The sequence below is a fragment of the Psammomys obesus genome, unplaced genomic scaffold (assembly GCF_907164565.1).
Source record: "Psammomys obesus unplaced genomic scaffold, mPsaObe1.curated_primary_1811, whole genome shotgun sequence".
NCBI classification, from domain to species: Eukaryota; Metazoa; Chordata; class Mammalia; order Rodentia; family Muridae; genus Psammomys; species Psammomys obesus.
The window spans coordinates 19,051,530-19,078,924 of NW_026585894.1; the positions used below are offsets into that span (position 1 = coordinate 19,051,530).

General features: G+C 36.1%; 1 protein-coding gene across 4 annotated transcripts in view; it reads right to left on the bottom strand.

Annotated features, from left to right (window-relative positions):
- Positions 1–27,395, bottom strand: part of Usp9x (ubiquitin specific peptidase 9 X-linked) — a 106,496-nt gene that overhangs the window by 65,076 nt on the left and 14,025 nt on the right. For all 4 annotated transcript variants that reach the window (XM_055599527.1, XM_055599525.1, XM_055599526.1 and 1 more), the window contains exons 2-10: positions 17,971–18,224; positions 13,564–13,709; positions 11,097–11,176; positions 9,663–9,775; positions 8,285–8,503; positions 4,166–4,281; positions 3,531–3,782; positions 3,314–3,452; positions 164–316 (exon numbers count right to left, since the gene is read on the bottom strand). In XM_055599527.1, coding sequence (XP_055455502.1) covers positions 164–316; positions 3,314–3,452; positions 3,531–3,782; positions 4,166–4,281; positions 8,285–8,503; positions 9,663–9,775; positions 11,097–11,176; positions 13,564–13,709; positions 17,971–18,066 — 1,314 coding nt within the window. In that variant the 5' untranslated portion in view covers positions 18,067–18,224. The remainder of the gene's footprint in view (positions 1–163; positions 317–3,313; positions 3,453–3,530; positions 3,783–4,165; positions 4,282–8,284; positions 8,504–9,662; positions 9,776–11,096; positions 11,177–13,563; positions 13,710–17,970; positions 18,225–27,395) is intronic.

The window sequence follows — 27,395 nt, forward strand, 5'->3', positions numbered from 1 at the left end:
TGCAGATACAAACAAGCACACTCAGCTGCCCTATTATTTTACTTTTTGCTTCTATAACTTTTACCAAATGTGACCTGTTGAGTATTCAAGCATCATTGACAATTTCGGGAAGTTTCTAGGAGATTATCTTTAAGAAGCTATTAAAAAGTTTCAAATTCCTTACCTGTGCTGCCCAGATATTATCAAGATCTTGCAAGGTCAGAGCTTTTTCTTTTATGACAAAACGAAGTATCTTTTCTAGTTTCTCTACATATTGTGGTTGATGAAGACTATCTCGTAAAACTATGGATAAAATGTTGTTCTGCTGTATCCATTCCTAAATGTAATTTAAAGAACAGATTTCAAAACAAACTAAACCACAAAGACTTTCAATTTAAAAGTACTATAACGTTAACTTAAGAATATATAGGAATCCTTAAGCATATTTACAAAATATGCGCACAAGAACACATTGTCAAAGAACATTACTTTAAAACATTTATAGTAAATTCTTCTCTTTCATCAGTGAAATGGAATTTTGTTTTGTATTCTTAAATTTGAAATCTTCCTACCTCCTCCTCAAGTGTTGGGATTAAAGATAGAAGTAATCGATTGGGGAGTATCTCTATAAGTTATAAATGCTGAAATCAGTATATTACAGCATTTAACTGAAAAAAAAATATCATTTACATTCAACAATCACTAAGATTTAGGCACAAAGCCAACCTTGGAGATTTTAGATTCCTTGAAGTAATTTAGTATTAGGTTAAAAGATAATTTAAAAATTCTAAGATAGAGTAAATATATAGCAATGTCAAACTAACACAAAAATTATTATGCATTTAATGCCATTTTCTATATGCTTTAGGATGGGTCATATTGTTGTTCAAGGACTAGCAACATTCCCAATGCAGACAGGCATATAACATACACAAATTTAGACATCAACCACCTTAACTCCTACCCCATGTTCAGGGTCTAAATATCCGCCATGTATTTTGCTTTTGGCTGACAACTAAACCTAAGGTCTCACTGAGCTGTAACATGAACATATTTTTTATATATTTTCTTATTTATTACACTTTATGTACTTTGTATCCCAGCTGTATCCCCTTTCTCGTTCCCTCCCAAAATTCCATCCTTGTTCCCTCTTCTCCTCACATGCTACTCCCCAGGTCCACTGAAATGGGAGGTCCCCCTCCCCTTTCCTCTGACCCTAGCCTATCAGGTCTCAGAAGGACTGTCTGCACTGTATTCCTCTGTGGCATAATAACAGTGCGCCCCCATCAGGGGGAGGTAATAAAAGTACCTGCAACTGAGCTCATGTCAGAAACAGGCATGTTCCCCTTACTAGAACACCCACTAAAGAGACTGAGCTGCCATGGGCTACATCTATGCAGGGGTTCTAGGTTATCTTCATGAATGTCCTAGGTTGGTGTGTCAGTCTCAGAAAAGACCCCTGGACCCAGACATACTGGTTCTGTTGCTCTTCTTCTGGAGCTCCAGTGCCCTCCAAGTCTTTCTATCCATCCATCCCTTCTTTCATAAGATTCCCTGCACTCTTCCCCAAAGTATGGCTATGAGTCTCAGCATCTAATTTAATACCCTACTGGGTATTGGTCTTCCCAATAAATGGGACATCATAAAACTTCTATACAGCAAAAAACACTGTTATCAGAACAAAACAGCAGCCTACAGACTGGGAAAGAATCTTACCAACCTTTATCTGACAGAAGGCTAATATCCAGAATATATAAAGAACTCAAGAAGTTAAACAGCAACAAATCAAGTAATCCAATTAAAAAATGGGGTACAGAGGTAAACAGAATTCTCAATAGAGGAACATTGCATGCAGAGAAACACTTAAGAGAAATGTTCAACGTCCTTAGTCATCAGGGAAATGCAAATCAAAACAACCGGGGGATTCCACCTTACACCAATCAGAATGGCTAAGATTAAAAACAAAAACATACTGGAGAGGATGTGGAGAAAGGGGAACCCTCCTCCATTGTTGCTAGGAATGTAAACTTGTACAACTACTTTGGAATACAATCTGGCGCTTTCTCAGAAAATTAGGAATAGTGCTACTTCAAGACTATACCACTCATAGGCATACATCCAAAATATGTTCCAGTATTTAAAAAGGACATCTGCTCAACCATGTTGGTAGCAGCTTTATTCGTAAGAGCCAGAATCTGGAAACAAACCAGATGTCCCTCAACAAAGGGATGGATACAGAAATTGTGGCACATTTACACAATTGAATACTACTCAGCAATTACAAACAAGGAAATCATGAAAATTGCAGTCAAATGGTGGGAACTAGAAAAGATCACTCTGAGTGAGGTACCACAGAAGCAGAAAGACATACACAGTATATACTCACTCATAAGTGGATATTGGACATATAGGATAAACATAATAAAATCTGTACAGCTAAAGAAGCTAAGCAAGAAGCAGAACACTGGGTAAGATGATCAATCCTTATTCATAAAGGCAAACAGGAGAGACCATGGAAGATTGAGAAAACAGGGAACAGGACAGGAGCTCCATATTTAAAAAAAAAAAAAAACACATTCTTATCATATCCACTGTTAACAAAAGATTCTTGGAAGTAAAGATATTGGTTTGCTACAGGTGTCTCATGACTGTCACATATGTACTTACTTGAATAACATAGGTTTTATAATTTAAATACTGACTTAACTCATTAAAGCTACCATACATAAAATATATACAGGAAATAAACTTTTCATATATTTAATGCCAAAATGATACACACTTAAGTATTTTAAAAACTAATTCTCAAAATCAAGATAAAAAAGTAATTTGTTTAGCTCTTATTCTAATAATTATATATGAATATTATGTGGAATTCTATATATCATATCATATACTTACTATACATGAGACAGAGTCTCAATACTGGCTGTCCTTAAGTATACAGCAAATCTTTCTGCCTCTGCACCGCCAGTGCTGGGAATCCAGTTGTGCCCCACCACACGCATCTGTGTCTTTTGTGTTTTCAAGCCACTGGTCAAATGAACAGGCCCTTTCTTCAATTACGTTTCATGCTTTCCCTAGCTTACTTATATTTTAATTTCCCAATTTCTATAGCAATAATAATTACATTCAACAATAAATTTATCAAAGGCATACTCAGTCAACAAATAATTAGGCTACTTTAAAAAGTTCCAAGATTAACGAAGTTGTAAATCAATCAAAATATTCACTTTTCAACATTAATTTAGAATGCTAACATTACTTATTTTAGTGAGAGCCATTCTGGGCTTGAGTATTTACTTTAAAAAAAAAAAAAGTGAAAAAGACTCACAGCCATCCTTTCTGCTGTGAGCCACTCTTCTTCCTCAGCATTGCCATGACGATGGGTATAGTATGATACACTAGATATCACCTTATTAACTTCATTCAGTGCATTCATTTTTCCATTGAAAGAAGAAATTTGCAATAATCTGTAAGAAAAATTCAGTTGTAATAGGATTCTAAAATTTATATATGTCATTATTTACAAAAATAAAGAACTTACTTACCTAAGTATCATTTTTAACCTAAATATTTCTAAGTTCTTTACAGTTTCTTCTTGTCCAGGAACTCGTGAAGCTAAATTCTTCAATGATTTAATAATCATTGAAAGAGCATCGTTTTTGGCTTCATTCTTTGCTTCTTTTTTCAGTTCTTCATCAGTTAAGTTTTCTAAAAACTGTGGAACCATTTCTATTATTGGAAGAAAGTACTTTTTCACTGTGTTAAGAGTGAGAAACTCATAGCACTGTCCAAATGGTCTGAAATAAGATAGGAAAAAAGAAACTCTTGTAAATATTTAATTTCTTAAAATCAATTTAGTAAATTCTCATAATACATCCATTGTTTTTTCTAAAAACATCCAATTAACAAATAGTGTTGTGTATTCGCATTTTGAATAGGTATGCGCGTGTTGAGTACAGGTGCTCTCAAGAGGCCAGAGATGTCTGATCCCCTGGAGCTGGTACAGTTGTGAGCCACCTGATATAGGTACAGGGAATGAAATTCATATCATCTGAAAGAACAGCAACTTAAACATTGAGCTATCTTTCCAGCCAGCCCCACATACACTATTTCTGAATTGACCTAAAATAAAATCAGAAACCAATAGCACATTAACATTGCACTTTAAAATGTAACTTACTTAATAAGGGCTGCAATTATCTGAACGTTTAGTGCTGATCCATTAATAAAGCGATCATGCAGTATCTGGAATCCATTTAGAGTGCCAAATTTGTTGAGGAGATCTACTAGCCAACCCTGCAATATAAGTAATAAGAAGTTTACTCTCTTGGCGTTTAGGAACAGATATAGTAGTATTTTAACTGATATTTTTAAACCAATTAATGTCAAATCATTCTGGAAAAAGCTTCAAAACATTCACAGTAATCCACCTGTGATGAAACAGTGTTAAGTAGCAAGCATGAATTATATTACAGGAACACACTGGTATCAGCATCACTGATAAGAATTAAAGCCATGTTTCTATCTCAGCAATCCAACTGTAAGAGAACATAATATGGCTTTCCAAAATATCTGATACACCTTATTAAAACTATGAATAATAGAACTAAAAACAGAAGGGTTTAAAAACCAAAAATAACAAATCAAAGAAAAACATTTAATAATCTAATATTCTGAGAAAAATTCCTATTATAGTTATAAATATTTAAAATTTCCATATAAATAGAATAATCTTGAAGCATAAAGTGTTTAAAACTCAGCCACATGTTACAGGAATGGAATATCTACCATGAGCAAAGGATTGGGTTTGATATACAATTTGCATTGCAGGTGGAATAAATAACATAATTGGGTGTACACCCAATTATACTATAGTATATGTTTTGGATCCTTTGGCTGACTTATATGAATGCATTTGGTTCCCATTTTATTTATTAATAAAGTTTGCTACCTAAAATAACTTAAAATGAACTATGGTTACAAGAGAATTCAATACATTTGAAAGCTAAGTACTAAGACAACCTTTTAACAACTCGCCACCCTTTGAGAGGCCGTGTTTTAAAGCCAGTAAGAGGAACAAAACAACCCTAAACAAAAATAGTAACTACAGCTATTTTTTTTAAAACAGGTGAATGCTAAATAGAAGATTTTAACGTTAATTATTTATTTTAATGAGCAAAAACAATAAACTAATTGCATCAACCTAAATTCTAAGTTTTAATTTGCTCTTAGAAGACCATTTCTAGGTCATTAAACTTTTTGTATATTTTTTTATGTGTTTTCCTGTTTACAGTGAGTACACGCTTGGGTGTCTAGAAGCCAGAAGAGAGCATTGGATTCACTAGAGTTGAAATTAAGGATGACTGTGAACCACCATGTGGGTACTGTGAACTGAATCCAGTTCCTCTACAAAAGCAACAAGATCTCTTTAAACACTGAGCCATCTCTCTTGACCCAAGCCCCTAACTGTTCAGCTCAACAGATCTCTTTGAGGATTACTTATAAAAAAAAAGTACGTATTAATTATACAATATTAACTTTTTAATTTTTTCTGTTATTAGGATGAGACTATTGAGACTGTTAAATGATTCCATAGCCTAGAATGTGCATGTTCTTTTAATATAGTTTTTTCCCACATTTACAAGAATAGCATACATGCTGGGCATAGTGGCATACACCTTTAATCCCAGCAGTCAGAAGGCAAATCACTGTATACTGAGACCAGAGCTACATAGTAAGAAATCCTGTCCTGTTGTAAAACAACAAAAAATGCCATACATGAATTTTACCTGAGGTCTTTCCCACTTTTAACTCATCAAGTTTTTCGATGTAAAACAATCAAGTTATCTCACTTATCTTTAAAGCACTGGGGCAGAGGTATGATGCAGTTAATATTGCACTATGTTCTCACATAGGCTCGGATTGTTTAGTTCTGTCATTGCCTAAATGTTGAGGCCACATGAGTTCAACATTTGGGGGGTGGGAAGTAAAAACCTAGCCACAACTCTGGTTTAGGAGTAAGTAGGAAGGCTGAAAAACAGACTTGGAAGCTCAATAACTTGCAACTTCTCAAAGATCAACAACACAGGTCACTAATCATCGTAAGTTAACTTACAATTTAGAAAATTCACTCTCATCAACTATCTTCAATGATTTGAATTTTGTCACCACAAGCTAAGTCCTACTAACCTAAAAATCCAGAATCTAAAAGCTTTTTGAGCAATGATACATTTCAAATTTTTGAATTAAGTGTTCCATTAGTGATCTATGTAAAAATTAAAAAATATAGGGAGAAACAAATCTAAAATCCTTCTAGCTCCAAACATCTCATAAAGTATACTCAAACTTTGTAAAGTAAGAAGAAAAAAATATAAAGTCATTAACACTTCTTTAGGTTTTATACCAAGGTGCCTGCATCCAAACAGGGACAGCTAAAAATTTTTAATAATATATCCATGATAATTCTTTAACTTCATGAAGATTTAAACTTTTTATAACTTATAGATTAAAAAATGAAAAAAAACTCACAAAACTTCTCAGATTTCAGTAGAGTAGTTAACTTCCAAGAATATGGATTACAACCACAATTAAAAGTAACACACATAAACCCACAAACTCAAAGGCTTTTTGAAAGTCTGTCTTTTTTGACAGTTTTTGTTTGAAAGTCTGTCTTTTGACATTTTTTGTGTAAGAATCAGATTTCAAATACATAAAAAGTTATTTTTAGCCAGAAGCCATTCCAAAACTTCGAATTAGCCATGTTTTATCAAGTTATTTTCTGTGAGCCTTTTAAGGCAGTAGATTAGTGACCCACTGAGAAAAAAAATTGGAAAATGAAGTATCACATAGTAAGGTAACTTACAATTTGGAGACTATATAGACAGATCCCCACCCCAACACATACACACACATACACGTCCCTTCTCTGCAAAGTCCTGGCTGTCTTGGAATTCCCTTTGTAGACGAAGCTAGGTCAGAGATCCACCTGCTTCAGACTCGGGGGATTAAACGTGTATGCTACCATGCCTAGCTACAGAGAACTTTTGATTGTAAAGATCCTACTCAATGGAACAAGCCATCTAGTGGCAACACTGTGAAATAGAAAAATAAGTTCTGAATTTAACACATTGCTAGTGATTTCAAGCTCTATTAAACTAAACACTGTACATATGACTTTATTTATTTATTTTTGGTTGGTTAGAAAAAGGAAAAAAAAAAGGCAGGCATGGTAGCACACACCTGTAGTCCCAGCACTAAGGAGGCAGCCTGGTCCATAGAGTCCAGGATAGCCAAGGCCACAAGAGAAACCTTGTCTCAAAAAACAGAAAGGGGAGGGGGAAGGGAAACCCACAATCTTAAACTGGTTTGTCCATAGGGATAGGTGGCTCAGCTCTTAAGCATTGACTGCTCTTACAGAGGAACTGGGTTCACTTCTAAGTACCAACATAGTGACTAACAAAGCTACAAAGCTCTGTAACTCCAGTTCCAGAACATCAATGCTCTCTTCTGGCCTCTGAAGAGCACCAGGTTTGCACACGGTGTAAATACATACATGTAGGTAAATTACTCATGCACATGAAATTAAAATAAATAAATCTTGAAAAAAAAGGGTATCCTTAAAGTTTAAATTTGGAAATTGTGTTATTCCTAGACTTACTAAAAAAAGTATAAATTATAAAAGTATAAATTTTGAAGGGTACAGTAAAAAAAACTACCAAGTACAGTCTCTTTACACTGTTATAAGAATTGTGTATGTTTTCAGGTATATATTTTAGCAAAATTTCAAAGATTTACTATCCTGCTTCTATTTTATAATTTCTATTATTTTACTTTTATTGTATATTAAGCATGTATAGCATATATCTATTTTGGAGTTAAAAACTTAGAATAGGCAAAATCATTATGGCCTTATTAATGCAAACTTGGGGTTTTTAATCAATCATAATCTCTAATATTATTATAAAGAGAGTGTAAAATAGTAACCCAAACTATGACTATTTCTAGGCTAAGTAAAATAAACTATAGTTAATGCAACGACAATATAAAACATCTCCAAGTGCTATATATTTTCATTTAAAATCTCAAAGCGTATTCAGTTGTCAGATCTCAACAATTATTACACAGAAAAACTAATTAGTAATAGGAATAATAAAAGAGTTTGGTACAAAATAAAGAATTCAAGCCATAATGCAGAAATCTTTCAGACTGTAATTAAATCACTCTTTTGCCACATTAACATGATTAAAGTTCTATGGTAGAACAAACAGTATTTAAATTTGAAAAGAACAAACCAACACACTTTTGGTGATCGAGGGTCTGGAGAACGTGCAAAGAGCTCATCTTCAGGCAACTGAATACTCGAGGACACTGATTCACACGGACGTGTACCATTGTAGATATGGAATTTGCAATGAGGATTTAAGGCCATGGCAAGAAGTTCTAGAAGTGGAAACCAGTCTTGGGCTAACTTAGACACACACAGCTCCACCAGGCGATGAGTATTATTAATAATACATCTCTGTTATATATGGGAGAAAGGTGATTTAGAATGTGAAAACATTGCAATTTAACAGAATTTGTAACCCCAACTATCTTTAATGAGCTCTCCATTTTTTATACTGATTAATTGAATTATATTTAACCCACAAGAACTATGACCAAGTTGATTTGCTTTCAAAAATCTACCTGCTTAAAAATGAAGAAGGCACTATGAGTTGCCAAAATCTGCTCTATGTTTTCAGACAAGAAACAAATTCCCAGTTTTCTGAAATTGAAGTGATGTATCAGTTATCCCAGATGAAAGGATATACAATGCCAAGCTCTGTATTTTTAAACCTAAACCAGATGTTGGACCTTTTACCCCATGGTTGTAATTGAAAAAACATTCAGACCACAGAAACATCTTGTTTTAGGACTATTTCCACAGCGAAACAAGTTTTAGGACTATTTCCACAGGGAAACAAGTTTTAGGACTATTTCCACAGCGAAACAAGTTAACAGGTTTGTAGCATTTTCAGCATATTAGTACAGAACAACTTCTTTAGCTCTTGAAGTAAAATCTGTTTGCTCCCTAAAACTAAATATTAAAGTATTTGTTTTTCCTCTGTTCATCATTTGGATATTAGGGACCTGCAATCATTGTAAGTAGCTTTACTTAAAAGGGACGACAACCATAAATTGAATTTAGACTATAGAACAGTTTAAACAGTAGCTCAGGATTTAAATACTCAAGAGTTTTAGGTGCCCAAACTAAAATATGTATGTTTCTTTGCTGTCTTTTCTACACAGTGAGTTTGTTTCTCATTATTTCTACAATACTGACTTTTCTGGTGCCATAAACATGCGTTGTATTTTCCCCTTCTTTGGCATTTTACCTTCTTTAATACATAAAATAGTGGTACATCTTACAACTGACAGCATCAGATTTTTGATAAAATGCAGTGAACTACCTAAGGTCACAAGGCACTGGAGAGCCAGGGAAAAAGATCAAAAAAATCTTACACTAATTTTAATGCCCAAGTTGCCTCCAAAAGACATGGTTTACTATGAAATTACTTTAGAACTTACACGTTTATACTCCAAAAAGCCAAATATACCTATAATACACACATACTTGTCCTTCCCATCCAAAGGGTCACTATATAATCTGGTTTCTAAAAGTCAAATGGAAAACTCACATGTATTTCAAACTTCCAGCCACTAACTGCTTCATCTGTAAGGATTTTTGTAAATGAGATTGTTAGCCCATCTCGGAAAAATCGCTGACATGCTTCACTTTTAACATCAAGGCCTAAGAAATAAAAAATAATAATAATAATGCTCAACAATATGGTATGAAAGACTTAAGTAATCGGAAACCTGGATGACAGGCTAGCAGTTGCAGAGTACATCTAGAAACAAAAAAGCTTATAGCATTATCATAACACTATTGTTAAAGTTTCTGTATGTCAGAAAGAAAACTTAACGTAGAATTACTATTTAAAGAAAAATTTAGATACGTGTATGTAAGGACCTGAGTGTATACAATATTGAATGCAGGTATGAGGTCAGAAGAGGGTGGCTGATTGCCAGCAGCTAGCTACGGTTGTGGGCCATCAGTCATGGGTGTTAAGGATCCAAACCTGGGTCTCCTCTCCAAAAACAGCAAGATTCATAACTAACTGCTTGACTACCTCCTTCAGAACCCCTAAATCAAATTTTAAATTATGATAATAACTCAGGGATGGAGATGTATCTCATTGCGAGGGCAGCTAGTCTAACATGTAACAACTCAGGACTAGGGATATAATACAGCTCATTGCAAGGGCAGCTAGTCTAACATGTACAAGATGTTAGGTTTAATCACCAATAAAGTAAAACTAAAATAAAAATAAACAAATTGCTACAAATTATGACTCTATCTTAAAGAAAAAAATGGTCATTACCATGTAACACTCTAAATATTTCATAGCATTTTGTTCTGAAAATAGCATTAAGTTTTATATTCTATAATTTTTGAAATGTTTGAACTATGTACTTAGCATCCACTCACATCTTACTCTTCTCTAAATCACCAAGAAAGATGAATTATTTTGTCTTCTTTATTTTACTATCTATACATCTCTTTCTTCTTCCAAGAACCTATTGTCTTTCTTAAAAATGCATTATTTGTGTATGTTCATGCACATATGTATGATGTTAAGGAAGATGTGCCATGGAGGACATCTGGGGGTCAGAGGACAACTCTGGAATCAGTTTGCTCCTTCCACCTTGAAATCAGGTTACCAGGTCATCTTGCCAGCCAAACAATTGAGGTTGTCTTTGTTTTTCTCTCTTTTTTATGTGCATTTGTGTTCTGCCTGCATGCATGTCTGTGTGAGGGAATCAGTTACAGTTGTGAGCTGCCATGTGGGTCCTGTTTTAAATCACTGAACATGGACTTTTCAGAAATATAATTATAATACAATTTTTGTATAACACTCTTGAGGGTTGTCCTTTTTAAAAGAATGTGAGATCTATTTGTAAGATTATATAAACTCGCTGTGTTTTAACAAGAAAATTAGTTTTCAGGAATAAAATGAAAATTTATCTAGCAGTAGGTATTTAGAAAAGCATGACACACTGAGACATACCTTTCTTACTAAGATCAATAGCAGCTTCTAAAAGCACTTCTAATTCCCCTTTCGGCAAAACTGGAACAACCCAACGAGGCCTAGGAATTTATAAAATAAAAAGGCTTACTTGGTTATGCACTAAGTAAAAGAGGTACTATAATCAGTTACTAATTACAATTATTTTACTATGAAAATATTAAATATTAACTAAAATATCATTAAATATAAAAACAGTGGGGCTGGCTAAATTTTTTTTTAATTAAGTATCATTTGTCTCCACAAGCAGCCTTTTAAAAAGTAATATAAAATAAACTTTAATAAATATCAACTACGGGCTAGAGAGATGGCTCACAGTGTTAAGAACACTGGCTGCTCTTCAAAGGTCAATTCCTAGCAACCACATGGAGCCTAACTCATAACCATCTATAGTGAGAACTGGTACCCTCTTCTGGCATGCAGGAAGAACACTAAAATAAATATTTAAAAAAGATAGGCATCACAGAGGCATTATGAAAACTTCACAGTAGAGGGCTTTCAGGATTCAGATTAGAAGAAATGTTAAACTTCCTTACAAAGAACAAAAAACTCAGGAGGCCAAGAATGATTTATGCTTCATAATCCATCAACATTTTCTCACCAGAATCCACAGGTGATGCAGCCTTTAGATAAAAGTCTCAGTGTGGACCCAACCATCAGGCCATGCATTGTTTTCATAGTCTTTCCTGAAAGCCTTCGCCATTTAATTCAACCAATGGTTCCACCAAAAAAGGCAACCTTCTATCCAACCAATGAAAACTATGCTAAACGCTGGTGAAATGCCCACAACTACTCTTGCCCAATTAATAAAAGCACACCATTAATAACTTATTAGAAAAAAAATAACTACCCATCATTTATTTACAAACATCCTTTGCATTTTTCTTCCATAGAGAATTGTTTTTAATGCAACTTAGTGTCTAGTCTACATAGTTTACAAACCACCAGCCAAAACTGAAATGTAACAAAAGCATCTTTCTTTTATGTTATCTTTGCTGTTGAGATCGGGGACCATTATAAATATTCCTAACATTGATTTATAAATAGTTCATTGCATGTGATTACTACAGGCTGCTACTTGTTTTTCTTAAATGCTCCTTTTAACATAAACCAGTTGGAATACACCAAAGAAATGCAACAATTTAAGACAACAAAATTATACTAAGATTTTTTTATTTGTAGAAAACTCAATACATACATGGTAATTAACAAAAATGCAATATAAAAATGTACCCATAATGGTTAAAAACCGTTTTTGGTTCAAATATGTGAAGAGGAAGAATAAAGCTAGGAATGTAAGGGAGGGGTTAGAGAAATTTAATCTATTTACTATATAACACACAACATAGTTTATGCTAAATAATGCATACTTAGTACTAAGGAATTCAGATTTTTGTGTGTTATTTCTATACAAGGTCTCACTATGTGGCTCTGACTGTCCTGGAATTCACTCTGTAGAACAGGCTGGCCTTGAACTCACAAAAATCTGCCTGCCTCTGCCTCTGCCTCCCCAAGTGTTGGGATTAAAGACATGAATCACCAAGGACAACTCAGACAACTCTTTTTTTTAATGCGAAAAAATTATTTCCCTGTGTGTATACATAGTAGTTTTGACTTTTATTAAGTAAAAATACAAAAAAGTAAGGCAAAGCGCCTAGAAGAAAAGTGAATTTTCATTATTTTTTAAATGTTCTCATTTTTAATTAGTTTGCTTTGTATATATGGGTATTGTATCTGCATGTATGCTTGGTGCCTTCAGGGGCCAGAAGAGGCCATCAGACTCCCTGGATAAGGAATGAAGACAACAGCTATGAGCTGCCCTATGGAGACCAAGCAGTGAACCCAGGTCCACTGCAACAGCAGCAAGCGCTCTTAATAGCCAAGGCATTGCTCCAGTGCCCACTTTTTACAGGGTCCTTATTGAGCTCACACTGCCCAGTGAAAATCACACTCAGATGTGGTTTTGTTTTGGTTTTTGACATGCTCTTTTCTTTCTTTACAGCCTTTTCTTACCTAAACAACACCTTACAAACCTCATTTTCAAGAACAACAAAAAGTGTCTCTTGAGTCGGCATCAAAGGTAAACTGAAACTCCTTATGACCTGGTTTGCTTCAGGGCTACTGTAGAGTTATTATTAAAAGTCAGTCAAAAAGCAACATGCCAACTGAAATGCTTCACCAACTCTTAAAAAGGCAAACTACAACATAAACAGTTCTACTTTGGAAACATACAGCTAGGGTAATTTGAATTTTACTGATGATCTTGCTCCTTTTCATTAGCTCCACCAAGAAATGCAAGTTATAAAGTACTTGGCAGTAACTATGATGGAAGATTAAGGCAGCACATTTCTCGATGTGTTTGCGTTACCCAGCATACAGAAAGCTTACCCAGTATACATAAAACCTTGGTTTTCTTATACATTACACATTAGAAACAAAACCAACTGACCTGTTGATCATATCATCTAGCTTTGCCAAGTCAGTATGTGGAAACGCAGGTTCCTCCTCTTCAATCTGAGGAGGGGCATCACCTTGACCTTGCTCATCAGGAGGAGTTGCAGGGGAATTTTCATTAGAAGAATCAGGTGATGAAGTCTTGATTAAAAATTAAAAAATTACAGAAGTTAACACATACATCCAAATGCTAAGAGATGTAAAAAAAAAAAAAATGCTAGTAGCATAAAATTTTACAAAATGGAAAACACTGCAGTTACCACACAGCTAGGTCAGCAGAGAATTCCTATACAAATAGCTATTTTAAATACATAATGTTTTAAACAGCCAACAAAATCCTTGTCCAGTATATTTACATGCTCAAAGAAAATGCAGACAAAAACAATCTTAAACATCTATGATACCATACTAACAAATGAAATACCAGCAATGGCATTTTAATTACCTCCTTATGATCTTTTTATGAGCTAGACAAAAATTGTCCATGGAAGCATACATTTTCAATAAAACTGAGACTATTATCTGTCCTTTACTGTTCAACATCAAAGTAGTCAAAATTTTCAGCATTGTATTAATTAATGTAATGTAATGAATCTTTGTCAGGTATAAATCTTATAAAAAACAAGTTTCTCCTTAGGATACTAGATATTAACTACAACAGTATAGACAATTTCTCTTAAGCTACTGGCACATATTGCCAAATTATAATTTAGAACCTTCTCAGATACCACATCTGGGGAATGTTCATCCCACTTCTTCTTACTGATTTTTATGACATACTCTGAGTCTTAAAATTGCTTCTATAGAACCTGGAGAGATGGCTCAGCAGTTAACAGCAGTGACTGTTCTTCCAAAGGACTGAGTTCAATTACCAGCACCCACATGGCAGCTCACAACTGTCTATAATTTCAGCTCCAGGCGATCTGACATCCACATGCATGCAGGCAGAACACATGCAGGCAGAATACCAATGTACATAGAATAAAAATAAATTATAAAAAAAATGCTTCTATAGGCAGAGATTTTAATGCTGAAATTTTGATTAAGGCATTCCCTTTAAGCCACAGTGACGGCTCACACCCCAGCACTTGAGAGGCAGAGACAGGCAGATATCTAAGTTCAAGGCTAGCCTGGTCGACAGAGTGAGTTCCAGGACAGCCAAGGCTACACAGAGAAACCCTATCACGAAACGGGGAAAAGAAAAAAATAGAGAAATGCCCTTTATGAGCCAGCAAGATGGCCTAGTAAGTTCAAAATAAACAAACAAACAAACTTGCAGCTGAGCCTGATGACTCAAATTAAACACTCAGAACACACATGGTGCAGAACTGACTCCCTCAAGTTATTCATTTTTTTCAAGTCCCTTTATGTCAATAAATGTAAAGCCTATGAGAAACTAAGCCCAGGTCTGAAGGGCAGCAGTTAAAAGAATGCACACTGCTCTTCCAGAGGACCAGAGTTCAATTCGTACACCCATACTAGGCAGTATACAAACACCTTGGATACCAGCTCCAGGGAGTTCTTACACCTCTTTAGGTACGTAGCCACATATAGATGCACATCTGCACATATAATTAAAAATAACAAAAAGAAAAAAAACAAAACTAGTCAGGTGTGGTAGTACATGCCCAGCACTTGGGAGGCAGAAACAGGCAGATCTCTGAATTTGAGGCTAGCCTGCTTTACAAAGTGAGTTTTAGGATAGCCAAGGCTACACAGAGAAACTCTGCCTTGTGGAAAAATAAAGAAAAAAAAGACAAAACAAAACAAACAAACAAAAAACTAACCCTTATGGGGACACTGATTACAGCTTTGGTTGATCCTTTGTGGTTCAAAAGTATCAGATCTTGTGAAATAATTAAAGCCCTAATATAGTCTATAACAGTAAGAAACAATCAGAAATTCTAAGGTAAAAAGAATAATTCTATAGGCAAGAATGTAATTTGCTATCATTCTTTTTTTAACAAATACCAGCCATCTTCAACAGATGAATGTGTATGAATAACATATAATACTAGTATCACAAACCTAAGACCTCTTATAATAAAAATCAAGTAATTTTAAAATAAAAGTAATATATGCTTTTAAATCTCAGCACTTGGGAAACAGAAACATGAGCTCTCTAAGACTGAGGCCAGCCTGGCTTACATAGAGGGTTCCAGGTCAGCCAAAGCTACATAGTCAGTCAGAGATCCTGTCTCAAAATGACAATAATGTTCACAACTAGGATTTATTTTCACTGAAAGCCCTGCAAAGCCATGAACATTGCAGTAAGAGGTTAGAATCCATACACAATACAAGTGATGAAGCAAAAAAGGAAATGACTAACAGCTAGATCCTGGTTTAAAATATTAATCACTGGTATCAAACAGTCCTTTGACTATGCTTGAATACTGGCCTTCAAATTTATGTCCACAAGTTTTGTGACCATATATTACTATTTTATGTCTTAAAAATGAGAACTGAAAAGGAAATGAATTAACAAAGTTGACACATTTGGGTACCTGGCTTGCTCATTTCTCTCAAGTGGCAGAGACAGGGGGAGGCAGAGAGAGAAAAACGTCTTTTCTATCGGACTAATGAAGAGATAACCTGTAATAGCTGAATAAAAGAACCTAGCCTCAAACAAAAAATAAACGTAACCTATAATAACACTTATGCTTTAAAACTTACCCATATAAACTACAAAAATGTGGACCTCTGTAAGGAGCATGTCAGTTACTCACGTATACACAACTTCAACTAATTTACTTATGAACAGTACTACAGAAGCTGCACATTGTCAGAAATCTTACTTTTTGCGTTATTTAATTTAATTCTTCAAAGTATAAAACTGTAAATATTAGAAAAGGCTGAAGTAAATTTGAGACGAAAACGAGAAAAATCAAATCCAAGACGGGCAGTGGTGACACAAATCTTTAATCCCACCTCAGTAGAGGCAGAGGCACATGATCTCTGTAAGTTCCCTGGTCTACAGAACTGGTTCCAGGACAATCAAGGCTACACAGTGAAGCCCTGCCTCGAAAATATGAGAAAAGGGGGGACGAGGGAATCAAATCCAAATAAGGTAAAGAAGAAGATGATAAGGGTTAAGAGCGTGTGATCTGTTTTGGGGGAGAGGAGTTATCAAAGTCCAAAAAGCTTTTTTATGGGGGGGGCATTAATGAAATTCTTAAAACCCCTAGAAAGACTGATCGAGAAAATACAAATTAGCAGTACCAGAGATGAACAAAGACACTGCTACACGACCCAAAACTTAAAAAAAAAAAAAAAACTTAAAAAACTGAAAGGAGTATATTAAAGATGGGGAGTGAGGACCAGCTCCAAGTTAGAGCACACAGTTAGCCAATGCAAGAAAGGACCTGAGTTCCATCCCAACACCCTAGGGCATGAACAGTACTGCAAACAACTCCATCTAAATAAAGCTGGCACTCTAGATAAAGTAGACAAAACTGACCAGAAGATCAACCCCCACTTCCAGAAGCAACCCCCCAACAACAACAACAACAAAAAATAATCACTCCTTAAAAAACACTGTATCTAGGTTGGGCATAGTGGCATATAACTTTCATCCCAGCTCCTGGGATGCAGAGGCAGAAGGATCTGAGTTTGAGGACACCCTGGTCTACAGAGTGAGTTCTAGGACAACCAAGGCTATGTAGAGAGATCCTGTCTCAAACAGAAAAGATTCATCTATATAGAAAACTCGATTACAAAATCAAGTTTCATTACTAGTAAAATCTTCCTACTAAAATCTTTCAATGGGGGGAACCAGAATCAGAAGAACCAGGAACTTTATATAAACTGAGGGAGAAAACAGGAAAATAGTATTACCTTAACAGCTGTAGGGCAAGCAAAATACTGAAACCAGTCCCTACGCTTACATCTTGATAAGCATTATTTTACTTGATCCTCAAAAAATGCTATGAAGCTCTATTACTGTTATCCCTACTGTACAATGAAGATACAAGATTAGAGATGATGTGATTTACCTAGTCATAAAGCTAGTATGGTACAAAGGTGAAATTTGAACACCAGTTCAAGACTTCAGTTCATCCTCTTTATGATTTTATGTATATGGAATACAAAATGGAGGTACTATACTAAATCGTACAATGGTTTCTTCCAGAATTGACAGAGTGCTTAAATCATTCACTTTATTGAAGACTGGCAGTATAAGACATTTAAAAATGGGATGGGGTACATGGGGAGGGTGGAACACCCAACGTTGCTTTCAGCACTTGAGTTTTTGATTTCTGCTGAAGACCTGTATTTACTTTTTAAGAAATATTTTATGACTATTTTACCATTAACAGCCATAAAATCATAGTTTCCTTATTCAGCATTCAAGAATATGTAAGACATACTTATGTGGCTTTAACTAGTAGCTTTAATTTCTTACCTGATTCTGTGGGAGGGGGGGCTGAGACTGTCCATCAGGAGCTTGGCCCTGGTTGTCATTCCCTCCAACTGGAGAGCCACGAGTCGTGGCTGTCATACTCGACACAGGGCAGATCTTTGCAATTTTGTCTGCTTATGTAGTTGTCTTAAGAAAAGAAATTATAGTCCACTTATAGAAGATGAAGTACCAGCATTTGTCAGTCTTAAAAAGCTCCAATTCAAGAATAAAACATCTTGCAGAGACCATTGCATAACCTACCAAGTAGAAGGGAAAAGAGAACATTTTATTTTAGATATAACAAGCATGAAACTGTTCAAATTTAGGATCACCAGTAAATCAGGTCAAGAGAGCATGAGTATATAAATGAGAAGTAAAAAGCTAAAGCTTCATTATTATGTTCAATTTAAAATAATGGTACTGTAGCTATTTATACCAGAAAAAACACACGTTTAGCTATACCATGTAGTATTTCAATTTTCTCCTGGAACTGACTTCAAAGACAGTATGTATCAAGAAGTTAGCTGCCACTTGGTTAAATCATGGAATGGAGCAAACTCTCCTTAATGGCTAGTGCCTTTAAATACGTTGCAAAAGCATGTAACTCAGGAATAAACCACAAACTGACCTGTAAATTTTAAAACCACTCATCTAACAAAGACCACACACACTTTCTCCTCTCTCTCCCACTCCTTTCTCATACACATACATCTCAACCTTAAAAAATAAAAATAAAAAAACAAGCAAATTTAACAACTAGACCTTAGATTTCAGATTTTGTAATTATGAGAAATCCATGCTCTATTATGTACCATCCTCATTCCCAAACCAAAAGACCTCAAATCCCATTAAACCTTTTTGTCGGTATTTCTCTTTATGAAGAATAAAGTGTATAACCTACTAATCCAATATAACTTAATTCATCAAATAACCTTAGCTTTCCTCTTTTGATAAGATTTTTCATTGCAAGCACTCCTGGGGCCCTATCAAGGCAACAGGTCTCAAACACTTAATAACAAGCATTCTTTCCAACCTAACAAAAGTACACAGAATACAATCAAAACTTTAATTCCATATTCATTAGAAAACCTCTGCTCTTTTTCAAGAGGTACTTTTAGTAGTGCTAATGTCTAGGTTCGACATCAGGTGGGATCAGGCTATACACATGTACTTTAAAAACAAAAAAAGATAAAAAAAAAGGGCAAAAAAAAATTGTGATTGAGTCTAATGTGGCACTAGATTGAGAAACTGATTCTTTATCTTAATTTTCACCACTCTCACATTGCCCATAACAGCCCATGAATACTAAAATGGAAATATCACCTAAGACAGTCAAAGTTCCTACTCAGTCTCTTTGAGAGACTGCCTACTCATTTCTACTCATAACCTGGCTTAAGACATTCAAAATCAAATATACAGCATGACATATAAAACATATTTGGAGCTTCTGTGTACTTCAGTATCACAGCTATAAAGTACAGGAGGCTTTCAAGCATTTTATACAACTCATTTATTTCTCCTAGTCTGTGCACTACAGAAGGTAAGTATTATTTTCCTCATTTCACAGACTCAAATTAAAAGCTGCAGTTTATTCAGAGCCAAATGTAACTCATGTCTGCATCTACAATGTATCTTCTTAAAGGAAAAAAAGGGGGGGAGGGAGGAAGTATACCTTATCAGTAGATTAATGAGGAATATGTAAACAAACAAAAAGCCTAAAATAAAATGATAGAGGAATAGAATTAGAACAGACTTTTAAAAATACACACATAATTCCAGTAAAATAGACTTGTACGAAAAAACTTCCTGTCTCCGAAGAGAGAAATTGAAGATATCAGATCTCCCATGCTCGTAACATAACATACGTAACATAACATAACAACATAACATAACATAACATAACAAAAATGGCCATCCTACCAAAAGCAATACAGATTCAATGCAATTCCCATCAAAATACCAGAACAATCCTTTACAGACTTTGAAAGAGCAATTCTCAAGTTCATATGGAAAAACAAAAAAGCCAGAATAGCTAAAACAATACTCTACAATAAAAGATCGTCTGGAAGTATCACCATTTCTAATCTCAGGCTGTACTATATAGAGCTACAATAATAAAAATTTAATGATACTAGTATAGAAAGAGACTGGTGGATCAACAAAACCAAACTGAAGACCCAGAAATAAACACACACACCTACAGACACTGGATTTTTTACAAAGGAGCCAAAATCATACAACTGAAAAAAGACAGCATCTTCTACAGACTGGAAAAAGATGTTCACCAACCCTATATCCAACAGAGGGTTAATATCTAGAATACATAAAAGAATTCAAGAAATTAAACACCAACAAACAAAAACCAAATAATCCTTTTTAAACAGAGAATTCTCAACAGAAGACTATTGAATGGCAGAGAAATCCTTAAAGAAATGCTCAATGTCCTTAGTCACTGGGAAAATGCAAATGAAATGCCATCTAACACTCATTCAGGAGAGGATATGGATAAAGGGGAACTCCATGGCTGGTAGGAGTGCAAACTTACACAACCACTTTGGAAATCAATTTGGTGCTTTCTCAGAAAACGGAACAGCCCAGTTCCAGCTATACCACTGAAGATCCAACTATACCACTCCTGAACATATATCTCAAAGATGTTCCACCATACAAGGACATTTGCCCAGCTATGTTCGTAGCAACATCTGGAAACAGCCTAGATGTCCCTCAACCAAAGACTGGATACAGAAATTGTGGTACATTTACACAATGAATACTACTCAGCTACTAAAAACAAGGAAACCATAAAATTTGAAGGCAAACGGATGGAACTAGAAAAGATGCATGACGGTCAAGTTAGGCTCCTGTCTGCAGGCATAGCAGAGTATCATTATTAGTGTCAGGGGCTGGCTCTCTACCCTGGGGTGGGTCTTAGGTTGAGCCAATTATTGATTAGATAGTCCTTCAATCTCTGTTCCCTCTTTGTCCCTACACTTCTTGCAGACAGGGTAGTTTTTGGTTCACAGGTTGTCAATGGATTGTTGTTCCCCTCCTTCTATTAGTCCTGCCTGGCTAGGAGGTGGTCACTTCAGTTTTTCATGTCCCCTGGTTAGGAGTCTCACCTACAGTCATGCCCATTTCCTGCTAGGAGCCTAACCTGTTGCAGGCCTCCAGCTTGACAAAATGATCCCCCATCAGTTTCCCTTCTTGTTCCCAGCCCTCTCATATTCCACCCCAATTCTCCACACATCTAATCCTCAGTCTTGTTTCCCTCCCCATTCTACCTCCTGCCCAGTTCCCTCTTTTCATCTACTTCTGCTCCAGACAGCAGCAGACTGAAACAGATGCTGGAACTTGCAGCCAATCATGGGTCAGAGCTCCCGGGTTCCTGTGGAAGTGTTGGGGGAAAGACCTGAGGTGCTGGGAAGGGTTGATAAGAGGGAGGGGACTCCCCTTTTCTGGTTCTGGGGAAAAGGGAGAGAAGAGGAGGAATAAAGGGGAAGCGGTCACAGGAAAGGGTCACCCTGGGGGTGTAAAGTAAATAAACTGAAAAGAAGTTATGTTAAAGAAAAAAAAAAAAAGATCCTGAGTGAGGTAACCCAAAATCAGAAAGATGTAAAACACGAAACACATAGTATACACTCACAAGTGGATGTTAGCCATATACTATAGGATAAACATACTAAAATCTACAGAACTAAAGAAGCTAAACAACAAGAGGACTCTAGAGATAATACATAAATCTCATTCAGAAGGGCAAACAGGATAGACACCAGAAGCAGTTGAAAGGGATAGGACAGGAGCCTACCACAGATATCCTCTGAAAAACTCCAACCAGCAGGGGATAGAAGCAGATGCAAAGACTCACAGGCAAACTTTGGGCAGATCTCAGAGAGTCTTATGGAAGGGAGGGATAGCATGGAGGTTACAGGAGCTCCACAAGGAGACCAAAAAAGCCAAAAATTCAGGGCCCAGAGGGGCTGCAGAGACTGATGCATCAACCAAGGACAATGCATGGAGAAGACCTAGATGCTATGCTCAGATGTAGCCCATAGGCAACTCAAGTCTCCATGTGGGTTCCCTAGTATGGAGCACGGAGCAGTCTCAGATGAACTCAGATGTGTGCTTTGAACACTTCCTCTGAGGTGGGGTGGCCTTACCATGCCACAGAGGAAGAGGATCTAGGCAGCCCCGATGAAACTTGATAGACTAGAGTCAGATAGTAGTGGAGGACGACTCCCTGTTTTCAGTGCACTAGGGGAAGTTTACGGGGGGGGGCTATAGGACCAGGAAGCAATGTGGGAGGGGGCTACAATTGGGATACAAAGTGAATAAAGGTAAAAATTAACAAAGCAAACACCAAACACACACATAACTCCAATCAAAATACTATGCACTTGCCAGTCATGGTGGTGCAAGCCTGTAATCTCAGCACTTGGGGAGGAATAGGCAGGCAGATTTCTCTTAGTTTGAGGCCAGCCTGGTCTATAACACGAATCCAGGACCGCCAAGGGCCAAGGCTACACAGAGAAACTGTCTCAAAAAAAAAAAAACAACAACAAAACAAAACAAAAAAACCAAAAAAGTACCCACTTAATGAGTGTAATTGTAATTCAAAAGATAAACCAACACTGACATCGAGCACCCACAGACACACATACAAATTTATAAAAATGAGTATTCAATAAGGAGATGCAAGGTCAGGCTACCAAGTTTGAAAAACAGTACATTTGTAACATTTTAGACCATAGCCATAAATACAAATAACTCTAAGCAATTTCATAAGTTTCCTGACAGTGGTGGCACATGTCTTCAATCCTAGAACTCAGGAGGAAAAGGTAGACAGATTTCTGAATTGGAGGCCAGCCTGGTATACAGAGCAAATTACAGGACAACCAAGGCTACACAGAGAACCCTGATCTCAAACAAAGGTACATTTTTTTTTTTTTTTTTTTTGGTGGTGGTGGTGATGAGATATCAGTGTATACAAACAAAGCTCAGGCAATACTTTGCTGAGACTCGGGTCTCACCTTCTACCATGTAGGTCCTAGGGTTCAAATCTGGGTTGTCAAGCTTGATTACAGGGACCTATACCTGAGATATCACATTAGCGATTAACTTTTCTCAAGAATAAGATTTCATTGCCCTAACTTCCAATTTCCTTTATTTATCATTATATGAACTTATCATTCTAAATACTTATGATTCCATTCATTAAGAACAGGGTTCCACATTATGTTATTCTAGACAACTTCACAACCAATTCAGAAAATGCAAATGAAGACATGTCAATTATTCTTTGTTACAGTCCCATGTCAAGTAAATGTTCATATTCTATTTTTCTTTTTTTTAAGATTTATTTTTTGTAAATGAGTGTTCTATCTGCATTTACACCTGTCAGAAGAGGGAATCAGTTCACATTATAGATGGTTGTGAGCCATCATGTTGCTGGGAATTGAACTCATGACCTTTGGAAGAGCATATAGTGCTCTTAAACACTGAGCCATCTCTCCAGCCCTCATTTCTATTTTTCATATTCTATTTTCAACACCTATTTAAAGACCTCTCTGTACACATATTTATTTATTTTTGGTTTTTCAAAACAGTGTTTCCCTGTGTAGCCTTGGCTGTCCTGGTCTCACCTTGTAGACCAACCTGGTCTTGAACTCACAGAGATCTACCCTGCCTCTGCCTCCCGGAAGTGCTGGGATTACAGGCGACTGCCACAGCACCTGGCTTCTCTCCATATATTTTGTAACTAAGTCACTTCACCTATCTAAAACTAGTTCCTAAGGATAGCTTCCTAGGAGTTACTTTAACAGGTCTGCATCCTGAACTTGAAATTCCTTATGGCAACAGAAATGTGCTCACTTAGAATTGCTTGATAATTATTCAGACCTTCATAGTAAGGTCTGTCAAGTCCTGTATAAACAATTATGCTACTGAAAGCTTCAGTAAATGTTAGCATCCTCTCTAGGCATTTTCAAAACCAAATTTGCAGTGGTTACATGTTAGCCTGAAGAATTTTAAATTGAAAATGACTTTAAGAATGGTGGCATCAAGCCGGGCGTAGTGCCTTTAATCCCATCACTCAGGGAGGCAGAAGCAGGCAGAGCTCTGTGAGTTGAGGCCAGCCTGGTCTATAAAGGACAGATCCTTGTCTTGAAAAACCAAGAGAGAGAATCAATGGTGGCATCAGAAGCTCTGTGGTAGTTTTACTAACTACCACCACCAACAGGTTAAAAAAAAACATTAAATCTCTAGAAATAATAACAAGCAAGGAAGGAAACTTTGGGTCAAGAGAAGTCTACCATATCTGAGTAAGAACAGAGCCTGGTATTTAAACCACCATGGTCTCATTATAGAGGAGCAAGCTTGCCCCTTCAAGCTAATGTTATCTCCCTGGGAGAATAAAGCAGCTAGATTTTTTATCACATCCAGCAGGCAAAGACTGTCAGGGGTCTGGGGCTCTTTTGTTCCATCTAGGCCCTACTTGTGGGGCACAAGTTCTATTTCAAAGGCAGCAAGCCAACAACACTACAGTCCTACTGGTCCTCACCCCATTTCATCCATAGGTGCAAGATGCCAAGAAAGTAGATAGACAGTCATTGGGTGGATGTTGCCTCCATGAAGCACTGCTCAGAAAGTAGTAGGGGCTTTAACTGTAAGAGAAGCCAGCAACAGTTTTGTCTGCTGTTTCAGTTCTGAAGAAGTGTAAAGGTTTCATCAGGTCAATGGAAAATTAAAACCTCAGGAACCAGCACAAAGGATTATTCCTAAAAATGAGAATTTAACTGGATTCCAAAAAGCATCATGTAAAACAACTGAACAACAGGTAATCAGTAAAAGCTAGTATCTGGGTAAGAGTGGGCAGGCAAAGACAAGATATATAGAATTCTTGTTCAAACACTCAGCACAGACTCCTAGAAAATGATATGGAAGATTTTTATTAAAATTGTTCAGCTAGTTGTTACACGAACACGAAAAAAACGAACAAAAAACCAAAGTCCTGGTGGTGGTGACGTAAGGAAAGAATCATTACTGAAATTTTTTTTTGAGAGGTCCCGTTTTACATCAGGAATTACAACACATGAAAACGAAGGGGAATGTGTGGGCTACCTACAGGACTTTCAGAGAGTCCAGATGCCCAGTTTAGCAAGTCTTCAAAACATTGTAAGTACCCTCAAAGTAAAGCACGTTACTAATAATGGGATATGTGATTATATCCTAAAAAACTGATAAGGAGACAAACGTAAAATTAGCTCAAGCACCAGCATCAAAAAGAAAAATTAAAGTAAAGCCAGCAAGATGCCCGAGTTCTTGCCACCAAACTGAAAACCTGAGTTGTTCATCAACCCCTGCCTGGAACCCACATGGTGAAGTGAACAGACTCCCAACAAGACCTCCACACTGAACATTATAGTTCACAGGCACAGTCACACGTAAGTATGTATAAATATAAACATATACAAACATGTAATTTAAAAAAAATGTAGTAAGTAATTAAGAATTTACAGGATACCCGGAAGACAATGAAGGGGGCAAGCCTCTAAATAAAAATGATACATAATCATCTAATTAGGGACTTGTATTTAGAATAAACAAATTGTCCAATTTAATAAACAATCCAGCTGAGATGAACAAAGGATCTAAAGAGATACTCCTCTGCAAGATATAAAAGTCAATAAACACATGCAAAACTGCCCAACATTATTAGCCACGAGGGAAATGCACATCAAAACCACAAATGCATATCACTTCACATCCCTCAGAATGGCTGGCTATAACAAAGTTGGGGGGAGTGGTGATAGGATGAGAGAACCCTTATGTGATACTTTTAAGAAAGGAAATTTCACCAAGTATGCTGACTCACACCTTTAATCTCAGCAATCTGGATACAGAGGCAGGCAAATCTCTCATCCTGAGGCTAGCCTAGTCTACATACAAAGTTCCAGGCTAGCAAAAGCTATGTAGTAAGACCCTATCTCAAAAAAAAAGAAAAAGGAATTTTGATAAGCTGTGGCATGCATGAAATTGAGTGCATTTTTTAAAAAATAAAACAGAAAAGGACACAAATACCATGATTTCATTTATAAGGTCATCAAATTCATAAAGCACAATTGTGGTTGCCAGCCTTCTTCATCCATACTATTTTGTAGCCATAAGCTTATCGTCCCACATTACTCTTGGCTTTGTCTAGCCACATACTCTGCTTTTAGAAGCTTTTTTTTGAACTTTTATGTGATATCATTTGCCCTTGTCACCACATACCATTCATGTGTCATGTCTGCCTGACATTCTCATTATTCCAGAAATCAATGGATGAAAACAGACCAATTTTTAAAAAGGTAAACATTTTTGTTTTATAAAAAAAGACACCAGAAAATACATAAAAAGCCAGAACTCTTTAGGGAATCAAGGAGGGGTGGCTCTAAGAACATTTAAAATTTAGAAATAACCAGCCAAAATGAACGAGATACTACATCTATTCTCCCCCTTGGACATTTTAACATTGCAATGCTGCTGCTAACAGAAGTTTTGTTTTTTTTTTACTTTTACAGTCAAAATGCTATTTACCCTTGTCACTGGTTTATTAGTTACAGTTCTGCCTCCCGAAACATAACATAAAGCTAATTATTCACCATTATATACCTTCATCATCTTTCTCAAAACTACAAAAACAAACCAGACTTATTGTATATATAGTTCTAGATCTCTTTTCAACAGAAAGATTAACTTAAAACTTTATTAAACTGTTGCAAAGTGTACAAGAGCACAATAACTTCAGTCCTCAAAATACATCAGCCAACATTCGTGAGCAATGTTAACTTAAAACATTAAGACATAAATCACTATCAAGCAGAAAACCCTTCTGTAATGTATCTTATTTATCATTTATACAATTTTCCTGCCTGCATGCCAGAAGAAGGTTGTGAGCCACCCTGTGGTTACTGGGAATTGAACTCAGGAACTTTGGAAGAACAGCCAGTGCTCTTAACCTCTGAGCCATCTCTCCAGCCCTCACCCTACTCTTAAAACGAGAGTTTAAGATGAACTCAAAGTTATCAGTTAACAGAATGTATTAATCTTGGTCAAAACACTTTGTTTTTCTAGGTTTCTCTGTGTAGCCCTAGTTGTCCTGGAACTCAAGAGATCCTCCTGCCTCTGGATTAAAGGTGTGCCCTCACCCACATCAGGCTGTCAAAACACTTTAAAAATGACTAATAAAAGGGAATGAAATGAAAACTTTATTAATAAACAGTTTGTAATCAAGGCAGTTAGATCAATAATTTTATGTACGTATTTTTTTGCCTGAATCTTCCAGAAATAGACTGTAGAAAAGTAAAGGATATAACGAAGGAAACTAAACAAATTTCAAATTGCTTCTCATTAATGAGATTACCTACAATGTATTTAAAAAGTCATAACAC